The sequence below is a fragment of the Thermobia domestica genome, chromosome 13, assembly GCF_964235325.1.
Source record: "Thermobia domestica chromosome 13, izTheDome1.hap1.1, whole genome shotgun sequence".
NCBI lineage: Eukaryota > Metazoa > Arthropoda > Insecta > Zygentoma > Lepismatidae > Thermobia > Thermobia domestica.
The window spans coordinates 203,299,776-203,312,555 of record NC_137466.1 but is presented as its reverse complement, the minus strand read 5'-3'; the positions used below and the strand labels follow the sequence as shown (position 1 = coordinate 203,312,555).

Below are 12,780 nucleotides of genomic sequence, written 5' to 3'. Positions count from 1 at the left end.
AACAGAGTATTTTGCACTAATTCGAAATGAGTGATGATATTATTGAGTTCACTCGAGCAGACGTTTCTACCAAATAGAAAATTTATAGGTAAAATGAGATGTGAAAGATTTATCGTGAAGGAATGAAAGTGTGAATATAAGTATCTACTGTCAATTCACAGCATATTAAATGAATTTCGAGTGATAACGAAAGTATTATATCTAGGGTTGACTGGTTTAAATTAGCTGGTTAAAAAAAAAAAAAAAAAAAAAAAAAAAAAAAAAAGCTTTAAACAAAAGTAAAAAGAACGAAAAATGCTTTAAATCGTGTGAACTTCATGGTGACGTTTCCACATATCAAACCATCCGCATTACGTTTATCTACTTTTCACCTTCTAATCAAGGGGTCCCGTATTCAATTCTCGGTCGAACCACAAACCATCTTTCAAGTGTAAACCAAGTAGCGATTCGAGGTGTCCCTCTAAGCGAAAATCTTCTCCGTGATAACCTTGGTATTTCATAAGGATGTTAAGCCTAAACATATGAAAAGAAACCAAATTATGTGCTTCTACTTGAATGAATGCTTGTTGTTTTATAAAGAAGCCAAGCTTTCCTCTTATTGATAGAAATTGGCAAAATTTATCATCTGCCTACGTAGCTTCCAACATCAGCTTGGATTTGACATGGTTTTTATTTTATTGAATGATATCTACATACCAAGTTTGTAATTTAATACCTCAGTTTTAGCGTAGTGATTATAATACGTCGACCTTAAAATTTTGCATACAAATACATTTAAAGTAATAACAGGATTTTCCCAATTGTTAAGGCGGGAGTTTCCCGATTTGTATATAATTCTGTATAATGTTTTTACTTGTGTAACTGTCTATCTTCTTGTCCTTCTGAAATGGCTATTGACAATTATACTAACAAGTAGGCCTATGTAAAGATCAGTACAACGTATTTTTATCAGGAGTCCTTCGAGAGTGAGTCGGCAATCTCATTTGTGACCAATTAGTCCCAGTTTCGTGCCCAAATGGACAACTTCTCTTGGATGTAGGCCGAGAAACGATTTGGATTCCGCTTTAAGCTTATGTGACCCCTTCCAGCATAACCTTGTTGCATAATAACACCACAGCGAAAATACATAGAGTAAATTATTTAAACAAAAAAAAAAAAAAATACTGTTTTTTTCAATAAAAACCATAGTTTTTGCCAACCCTGATTATGTATAAGTGTGCTCTTCAACTAACCTCTTTTATGCATATACCCACCGTCGCTGACTTGCCTGCTCCCTATAAACACGCCCCCTCGCTACTGCTCAGGCCTTCCTGCTGCGCTCCTGCCCTGACTCGGTCTGATAGCATTCATGTTTTTTAATGACCACCTTGCCCAAGCTGGTTCGTATTTTATGCACTGTAGTTTTTATGCCATACGTCCACAATGTATTTAACAGAACTCTCTTGAAGTTAATCTGCAAGTAGTAATGGAGCTCCTCATTTAATGCATGCTCTGCAAAAAGAAATACAGAGCTCTAACCTAACCTAAAAATGTAAGACATCCCAAAATTTTTATAAAATCGTCTCCTCGAGTAATGCCGTAATAAGTTCATTACGAATAGCAAAACTCGCCCTCCAATATTATCATTGATTGCAGACGCAGGAATTACACTTAAACTGAAGATTAATAATACATCTTATTTACCGTTCATTACCATACATATATATCAAAAGAATATAAATACAGTATTTGTAACATATCACAGTCAATTTTTATATACAAGGTCCGAGATTCTATACAAATCTATACACAGATGAGCAGGTACTTCCATATATTAATATAAACTCATATATTTTATAACAAACCGTATGGAAATATTAGTGTAAATGCTTCAAAATCAAACTTGTATATCATTAAATCAACAGCCAGTTACGTATCGTATAGAGATTAAATATACCTCCGGTACAAATCTCAAATGAAAAGCATAAGAGCTGAATATAGAGCAGCAATTCAAAATACACGAAATGCTTACTCATATAAAGATAACTTTTGCCTGAAAAATCACAAAATAAAACTTTTATATGGTTTCTTGACGTAAACCATAATTCAGATTTGATCTGATACTAAAATCTATCCAGTTTGCACCTTTGTTCATAATCACAACTGCTGATATTATTTTCGAACACATCATGCTTTATGAAATCATGACAAGTTATTCACAGACGTCAACTGTGAATAGAAAGAAGTGGAAAAACAATTCCGCAACAGTTACTCTATAAACATTCATTACTTTTAACGGGGCTTCCAATCGGAATGAAATCAGCTGGCATGGAATATCACACAGAAAAATGGTTCTGAACTTCACTCGCCGCGGTTTTTTATAACAAGTGTTCCGTAACGATTCCTTTCGGTCCACACCATATCGTCATGAATTTCTTTTTGAAGGCAACGAGGAATATCACCCAATAAAAAAGCGTCACTTGGTTCTTTTATGATCTTCATCACTGTGCGCATTGCTAGCTCTCTCAAACTAAGCATAGGGAACGTAATTGGAACTATGGGCCTCATAGGTTGGTACAAGGCAAAATTTGGATTTCTGAACACTGTACACGGTTCATCTGTCCACGGGCGAGCTGAGTACAAAAACGAACCACCAATCAACAACTGGCCTAGTGTGTTGGAATCACGAGCAATCCAAGGATGACCACTAAATGTATTGGCATCTACAAATTCACCTGGTCGCAACGTTCGAAAATACACAAGCCGTCCTTCAAAGTCCACCCATATCAGATCAACCAGATGTTCAGTTTTATTTACGAACTTTACGAAGGCACGATTTTGTGACTGCAGTGAACGAATTTTGCTGAAATCAATGGTCAAGTCTCCAGGAACAATTGCCATTATTTGATTTTATCACAGTACTTGGAACACTTATTAAACGATGGAGTTTGCATCAATTCCTGACTCTTTTATCATCAGTGTAACTTGTTGCTCACATAACAACGTAAACTTATGACCGTACCACTTGCCACAAGACTAGGGCTACTATTTATTTCCAGCAAACAATAATATCGTACTATCCTTCTCTTGAGAGATACGTGACAATCTTCACATAAACACGTACACAATTCCCATTTTTGACCCAGCTGATCTTATCAGTGTTGACAGATCAATTTATTTTGAAAACATTGAACTTTTCTTGGTAAAGTGAGGTACTCAAGTTTGAGGGAAATTTTTGGTGAAAATGTTCGTGTTGGAATAGGGAGTGAGAAACAAATAAACAAATTTCGTGCAAATTGAGAATACTTCAGCATACATATTATAATTACAAGTAGAGTGCATGAATACCTACAAAACTAGGTCCAAACGACTTAATAATTCATAATGTAATTGTTGCTTTCAATTTAAGCCGTGATCGAAAGACACAAGTGCGCATTCAAAGTACGCTTTGGAATAATTTAGTTTCCGGGAGTGGGGTATAATCAGCAACGAAACATATACAATCTATATATCAATCGATTCAGCTTGACAAAACAAATCGATCGATACCAAATTTAACTATTTCCGGTTAACCACTTCCGGTTTAATGAGCCTAATTTAGTTTCCGGGGGTGGGGTATAATCAGCAACAAAACATATACAATCTACATATCAATCGATTCACCTTGACAAAACAAATCGATTGATACCAAATTTTACTACTTCCGGTTAACCACTTCCGGTTTAATGAGCCTAATTTACTTTCCGGGGGTGGGGTATAATCAGAGACGAAACATCTATATATCAATCGATTCAGCTTGACAAAACAAATCGATCGATATCAAATTTAACTCCTTCCGGTTAACCACTTCCGGTTTAATGACCCTAATTTAGTTTCCGGGGGTGGGGTATAATCAGCAACGAAACATATACAATCTATATATCAATCGATTCAGCTTGACAAAACAAATCGATCGATATCAAATTTAACTACTTCCGGTTAACCACTTCCGGTTTAATGACCCTAATTTAGTTTCCGGGGGTGGGGTATAATCAGCAACGAAACATATACAATCTATATATCAATCGATTCAGCTTGACAAAACAAATCGATCGATATCAAATTTAACTCCTTTTGGTTAACCACTTCCGGTTTAATGACCCTAATTTAGTTTCCGGGGGTGGGGTATAATCAGCAACGATACATATACAATCTATATATCAATCGATTCAGCTTGACAAAACAAATCGATCGATACCAAATTTAACTACTTCCGGTTAACCACTTCCGGTTTACTGAGCCAAATTTAGTTTTTGGGAGTAGGGTATAATCAGCAACGAAACATATACAATCTATATATCAATCGATTCAGCTTGACAAAACAAATCGATCGATACCAAATTTAACTATTTCCGGTTAACCACTTCCGGTTTAATGAGCCTAATTTAGTTTCCGGGGGTGGGGTATAATCAGCAACAAAACATATACAATCTACATATCAATCGATTCACCTTGACAAAACAAATCGATCGATACCAAATTTTACTACTTCCGGTTAACCACTTCCGGTTTAATGAGCCTAATTTACTTTCCGGGGGTGGGGTATAATCAGAGACGAAACATATACAATCTATATATCAATCGATTCAGCTTGACAAAACAAATCGATCGATATCAAATTTAACTCCTTCCGGTTAACCACTTCCGGTTTAATGACCCTAATTTAGTTTCCGGGGCTGGGGTATAATCAGCAACGAAACATATACAATCTATATATCAATCGATTCAGCTTGACAAAACAAATCGATCGATATCAAATTTAACTACTTCCGGTTAACCACTTCCGGTTTAATGAGCCTAATTTACTTTCCGGGGGTGGGGTATAATCAGAGACGAAACATATACAATCTATATATCAATCGATTCAGCTTGACAAAACAAATCGATCGATATCAAATTTAACTCCTTTTGGTTAACCACTTCCGGTTTAATTACCCTAATTTAGTTTCCGGGGGTGGGGTATAATCAGCAACGATACATATACAATCTATATATCAATCGATTCAGCTTGACAAAACAAATCGATCGATACCAAATTTAACTACTTCCGGTTAACCACTTCCGGTTTACTGAGCCTAATTAGTTTCCGGGGGTGGGGTATAATCAGCAAGGAAACATATACAATCTATATATCAATCGATTCAGCTTGACAAAACAAATCGATCGATACCAAATTTAACTACTTCTGGTTAACCACTTCCGGTTTAATGAGCCTAATTTACTTTCCGGGGGTGGGGTATAATCAGCAACGAAACATATACAATCTATATATCAATTGATTCAGCTTGACAAAACAAATCGATCGATACCAAATTTAACTACTTCCGGTTATCCGCTTCCGGTTTACTGAGCCAAATTTAGTTTTTGGGAGTAGGGTATAATCAGCAACGAAACATACAATCTATATATCAATCGATTTAGCTTGAAAAAACAAATCCATCGATACCAAATTTAACTACTTACGGTTAACCACTTCCGGTTTACTGAGCCTAATTTAGTTTCCGGGAGTAGGGTATAATCATCAACGAAATATATACAATCTATGTATCAATCGATTCAGCTTGACAAAGAAAATCGATTGATACCAATTTTAACTACTTCCAGACAACCAACTCCGGTTTACTGAGTCTAATTTAGTTTCCGGGGCTGGGGTATAATCAGCAACGAACAATCTGTACATCAATTGACTCAGCTTGACCAAGCAAATCGATCAATACAGATTTATTTTATAGTCCTATCATATTCACTTTCAAATGATCGGCGCCAGTTGCCATCTAATAAAGTTGATGCGTTTGTTGCTTCTAGTACACAATCGCTTAGAAAAAGAAACAATAAATGCATCAAATGTGGGAGATGAATTTAGAACACCTAAATAACACATGTCTATCACATCTTGTGCTGTTAGAGTTTTTTTTTAGAAACATTACGTAAAACAATTGAAAACACATCGCGCGGTTTGCATTTTGAAATTTTGCGTATACCTGGATTTGTTTAAGTATTTCTTTCTATTGTGTTTGTCTGTAGCTTCAATTCATAAGCTTTTATAATTACATGCCCAACATATTTGGCAATCACGCAGAAAACAACACCGAAGATTCTACACTTGTGTTAATTTAACACACAGGCTGTGTGTCATTTCAACTACCGGCATTTGACACACAACTCCAAATGGAGAGTGAGTTATTCTAACCACTAGTTTGTGTTATATTTTAACACAATCGTGTTAACACATAGGCATGTCGTTGAAATAACACAACGATTTTTTACAGTGTGAAGTTTCATCACCCATTTCTTTTGTAAACACTTTATGTTTTTCGAAAACTGTTTTTTCTTCAAAATAATGAACAATCGCACATCAAACAATTGATTTTGGTTTTCAATCGAAATTTGTAAGTATAGGGACCTGGCTATATTTGGCCACATCTCAACTTTATTTTGTAAATATCTTCTTACTATTTTCGAAACAAGCTTTTTTTCCTTCAAATCAATTAATACGAAACAGAAAACAAATGATTGGCTTTACTTTTAAAGCAAAATTTGAAAGTATTGGAGAGGCCAGTGTGCAGTTGCCTCTGAACTCCCTCAATTATTGGATAAATATCTCATTACGTTTTTCGAAACAAACGATTTTTACTTCAAAACCATCAATAACAAACGAAAAACAAACTCTTGACTTCGTTTTCGAATCAAAATTTGAAAGTAAGAGGGGCCTGAGTGAAGTTGCTTCCCCAACTGTATTTTGTAACCCTTACGTTTTTTGTTTTTTAGAAACATTTTTCTTCTTCAAAACAATCAATATCAAACGAAACACAAATGATTGGCTTCGATTTCGAATCGATATTTGAAAGCACAGGACCAGTGTAAAGGTATCCTTCACCCTCAACTTTATTTTGTAAATATCTCTTTATTTCTTCGAAACAAACGAGTTTTTCTTTAAAACAATCAATAACAAAAGATTTTGGAATCGAATCGAAATTTGAATGCAAGGGATAACTTCACGTAGATGTAACTACATAACCTAAATAAAAACATCAAAATTCTTAATGTTCTCTGTTCATGTAATGCTTTTTCATGTTTCTGTTTTGTTCTTAAGCAAAAAAGCCTGCTAACTAACTCTATTGAATATAGAGGCTGAAAGTTGAATGCTGCATTCACAAAAACTCTCCATTCACTTCTCTCCTTAGGCAACAGGATCCAGTTTCTACTTTATACTACAATTTTGCGAGATCCGTCCTCCTATTGTCCTCTTATCTTCACCTAGGATCTACCTATTGGTCTTTCTCCAATTAGATTTCCAGTTAAAACTTTCAAACCACTCCTACATTCTTCCATTCTGGCTACATGACCTGCCCACTTGAGCTACCTAGATTTCATAACCTTAACAATGTTTGGTAAACAATATAAGTTATGCAGTTCCTCGTTATGAAATTTCCGCCATTTCCCATTCCTGTCGTTCTTGGGACCGAATATTCACCTAGAGATTTTATTCTCCAATACTCTCAGTCTGTGTTCTTCTCTCAGAGTAAGCGACCAGTTTCAAAACCATACAGTACAACAGGGATGATTATCGTTTTGTAGATGTTAAGCTTCAAAATCTACGACGGAATTCTTGAAGATAAAAGATTCTGATCTGAATAATCCCTGCTTTCAGTCGAGATCTTATTTCTTCGTAGATATCGTTTTGGTCTGTTAATATTGATCTTACCCTAACAGCACAATAATATAGCAGGCATATGCCTATCATGTTTCCTCAGGTACATGGAAATGTGGCCAGTATGTGCCTTATGTACCTGTGAGAGAGAAACCACATGGATGGCAAGTGATAATCACAGTCTATGTCCACCCCTAAGCACATGCCTCATACGTACCTGGGAAACTTACCTAGTATGTACCAAGTAGGTTCCCCTTTCCGCAAGCATCAATGAACCACATAATTATTCACCCAAAATATGTTAAATCGCCTATATGCGTAATATGTTTACATTAAGGTGAGTCTAAAAAACACTTTAACCAAGTAAAAAAAAATGTGCCTTAGGGTGGGCGTGAACCACCAACCATTTGATTACTAGGCGCATTCTCTTCCGACATGGCCACGAAGTCGAGGGCGAAAATGTTGCTTGTAGAGGGATAAATCCTTGAGGTCTTTTTAATTTGGCTGTTGTAACCCTGTATATTTGACAATAACCATTTGGGATCAGATAAAATCGGCTCGCCATGTAATTTTATAACAAAATGACGAGCTTCTCTTTACTTTATTTCATGGTTCTTCCATTTTCACTTTCAAATGATCGGCGACAATTGGCATCTAAAAAATACAATTCTTTATCCCTAACTACGTAAATAATTAACTGTTCACATATGTAGGAAAGATTCATCTTAATTTTTATTCAACAGTTATGTCATTTCTTTATTCTACATTTATCTCCCAAATTTCATGCACTTGTTGCTACTTTTTTCTAAGCGATTGTGTACTAGGACAGAAAGTGAAGCAAAAAGAGCGAGAAACCGTTGCATGTTACTGCGCATGACCAAATGCAAAGAGCTGACTGTCATTCCTGTGTCGCTGCAGATATCAATTATGTCATAAGTATCTGAAAAAGTATGCACCTAAAGTAAGTACCTCGAACATGAAAGATATATATCCCAGACGACATAAAAACAGTGCTAAACTGAACCAGGTATATAAATGCTATATTTGTGGTACATAGTCGCAAATATCAATTAGGTGTAACTAGCACCTAAAACTTTAGCTAGCTGACGTACATACTTAACACATGAATACCATATGTACCAAGTGTCGGGTACCTAAAAAGTAGCTGAGACACCTAAATGACACATGCCTTGCAAATTTTGTGCTGTTATGGTAGTTCTTTGAAAGTATCCACTTTATTGAAAGCATTCTTTAAATTTTGACATTTCCATAACCCAACCCCGGAAACTAAATTAGGCTTAGTAAACGGGAACTGGTTAGCCGGAAGTAATTAAAATTGGTATCGATCGATTTGTTTTGTCAAGCTGAATCGATTGATACATAGATTGTATATGTTTCGTTGCTGATTATATCCCACCACGGAAATTAAATTAGGCTCAGTAAACCGGAAGTAGTTAAAATTGGTATCCATCGATTTGTTTTGTCAAGCTGAATCGATTGATATATAGATTGTATATGTTTCATTGCTGATTATACCCCACCCCCGGAAACTAAATTAGGCTCATTAAACCGGAAGTGGTTAACCGGAAGTAGTTAAATTTGGTATCGATCGATTTGTTTTGTCAAGCTGAATCGATTGATATATAGATTGTATATGTTTCGTTGCTGATTACATCCCACCCCCGGAAACTAAATTATTCCGGTACGCTTACTTTCGGGAACAGACGTCATCTATAAGTGTGTGATAAAATCTCCAAGTTCATAAGCCTGCGACATATGAAAATTTGAACGCTACAACCCAACAGAATTATTTTGAAACAATTTTAAAACTTTTGAGATATATTTTACGTAATGGCGATTTCCATTTGACGTCAGGACAGCATCGCCACTTATTTTTTATTAACATTCTGATTATTGTAAGAAAAATTAGAAATCTCAGTAGCACAATCCACCAAACTAGTTAAACGTAATTGAAAATATATTTGGAGATATTTTGATTGGTGGTGATTTTCACTTAACTGTCGATTCATCATCGCCACTTTGTTTTAATTACTGTTTATTCCAGTTCATAGCTCAAACGAAAATCTCAACGGTGTATCAAGCGCAAACGATTCAGTCTGTTTTTGATAATGGTCATCGTTAGACTGGCTATTTTCACTTGACAGGTGTTCTTCACTTTAGTATCTCCGTCAAATGAAGTATACTTTCATTCTTTCCTCTGGAAAACAGGAAAACCGAAAGGTTTCGGGGTTCAATCAAGTAGTTGGAGACAAACTTCTACACCCGAAAGGAAGAATGTTAACGGTACTTTACGTAATAATGATGTTCTAACATGGTTCTTTAAGGCCCTTTTTAGACGTTATGATAAATCATCAAGGGTAGAGATTTTTTTATCATATGCAGGTGAGATATTTTCTATTTACACACAGCGATATTTTCCGTAGATATCTCTAGCACATGGTCAATAGGGTCTGACATCTTTCGGAGATTATGCGAACTACTTCAGAAACTTTGAGTGTCTCCTAGACAAACAAAAGATGACCACGCTGTTTGTGAGTGTGTGTGTGTGTATGTGTGAGCACCGTGTCAGTTAGAAAAGGACAATTCCTGTTTCTCGCTAATTTGTTCCCGCCGTAGTGAGATAAAGACCTTGGAATGGAAGACAGGGATGCTGCAACTTTCAGCTTTATCACGTCTGTGGCAATGGTATCATTGTATTTATGTTTAAAAAAGAAAAGAAATCGAAAAGTCTGGGTAAAAGATTGGATTAGAAGACGATACGGACATGGGATTCATGCTAACCTCGTACAGGTAATCAGGACTGAAGACAGTATAATGTACACGAACTATTTTAGAATGCCGGATAAATTATTTGAAGAATTACTTGAAATGATAAAGCCAAAAATTGAAAAGAGAAACACGGTTATAAGAACCATGTGTCCGTAGTATACGATTTCCTGACGTGCTTACAAGTGCAGTATACGAGTAAGCTACTGCGTGGAAAGCGGGATCATAAGTTATTGTGGAAGAAGTAGGGAAAATATATGCTTTTTTTATGAATAAAGAAAACATTATTGAAACTTAAAGGTCACCTATTACAATTTTAACTTTTAAAATATTACTTCTCATTAAGATTTTTTCGTTCGTGATACCCGCAGCATTTTCCATTGTCATTTTGTGTTCGAGTTGGTTTGCTGAAGTGGGCAGAAAATATACAGGTAACTTGTATGTGTGATTTTATGCTATAAAAAGAGTCCAATTTATTTTATAAAAACGCAAAAATCTTTGATTATATTCCGGTGATGACAAAACAACAAAGTTATATCCTCAATCTGGTACACTGACAGACGATATTCATTTACACTAGATTCAAGATTTAAAAAAAAAAATCAAAACATTCTTCTACAATAATGACAAATTCCACATTAATTGTAAAGCATATTTACCTTCTTCCCGTACGTCCCTGCGAAGAATATTTATCGTAAATTACATGAATTTTGAAAGGGTGGCTGTAGCCCAATATCAGTCACTGGTACATGCAAAAAGCATCGGAATATTAATTTTGTATCATTTGTGATTAATCTAACGCTTCCTGAAATTTCCAAAATAAAATTTGAAATTTTTATAAAGATCCACCAAATTATGCTTCGCCCCCTCTGCCCCCCTAAGATGGTGCGTTATCAAAATAACATTCCAGATTTCATAAACACATACTTTTTTGCTAAAATGCCGCCAAATTTTTGATTAATTAACAAAGAAATGCCTTCTTCTCGTATGTCCCTACTAAGGATATTTATGGTGATTTTTTATTTTTAAAGGGGGGCTATAGCCCCATATAAGGAGCATTGGAATATTAATTCTGTGACATTTGTGAATAATCTGACGCTTACTGGCATTTCCGGAACAAACTTTTGAATTGTTATAAAGATCCATCATCTGTTGATTCACCCCCTGTGCCCCCCTAAGACCTGCGAAGAATATTTATCGTAAATTACATGAATTTTGAAAGGGTGGCTGTAGCCCAATATCAGTCACTGGTACATGCAAAAAGCATCGGAATATTAATTTTGTATCATTTGTGATTAATCTAACGCTTCCTGAAATTTCCAAAATAAAATTTGAAATTTTTATAAAGATCCACCAAATTATGCTTCGCCCCCTCTGCCCCCCTAAGATGGTGCTTTACCAAAATATCATTCCAGATTTGAAAAACGCATACTCTTTTGCTACAGTGACGCCAAATTTCACATCAATTAACAAAAAATACCTTCTTGTTGTATGTCCCTACTAAGGATATTTATGGAGTTTTTTTTTATATTTTTGAGAGGGGGCTATAGCCCCATATAAGTCCCTGGCACATGCAAGGAGCATTGGAGCATTAATTATGTGTCATTCGTGATTAACCTGACGCTTACTGGCACACCGAAAATAAATTTTGGGATTTTGGTAACACATCACCCATTACCTTTTTACGCCCCTTGCCCCCAAAAGGGGGGCCTTCCCAAAATAATGTTTGAGACAGCTTTATTAACTTTGTTAATGAGTGTTTTTGCATTTTGTAACAAATACAATTCATTTGCCCCAAAATCTTTACGAATAATTATTGGAGAAAACTGCTTCCAAAATTTAACATTGAATCTCCCATAAGGAAAATGAACTTTTGTGTTTACACCCCCAAAAGGGGGGCTAAACAGAAATTTTCTCTTATTTCCTTTAGAAATTCAAAAATTTAAGATATTTCTCAATAAGAGTGCCAAATTTTACATTAATAGTGTGAAAACTTCATATTCTCCCAGTGCTGTAGAAAATTGCATGAATTATGGAACAGTATATTATATATATATATATATATATATATATATATATATATATATATATATATATATATATTGCAAAATTTTTTTCCCGACCTTAATTTTCAAGATACAGGATTGAAATATTGACACGTATTGTCTACATAACTACATTTAAAGAAAAGAAAAAACATATCCCTACCTGAACCCAAGCCCGGGCCAGAAGGACGCAATAATTTCGAAAAAATCGAAAAATCTCCCGGTTTTCCTCGATTTTTTACAGTTTCTGGTGTATAATACGAACAAATGAGTGGTACT

The 12,780-nt window shown here is 35.3% G+C and overlaps 1 protein-coding gene across 1 annotated transcript; it reads right to left on the bottom strand.

Annotated features, from left to right (window-relative positions):
• Positions 1-1,656: 1,656 nt before the first annotated feature.
• Positions 1,657-3,145, bottom strand: Vhl (von Hippel-Lindau protein). Its single transcript, XM_081737254.1, has one exon. It carries the CDS (start codon positions 2,878-2,880, stop codon positions 2,341-2,343), a length of 540 nt encoding a protein of 179 aa, XP_081593380.1. The 5' UTR covers positions 2,881-3,145; the 3' UTR covers positions 1,657-2,340.
• Positions 3,146-12,780: the final 9,635 nt, after the last annotated feature.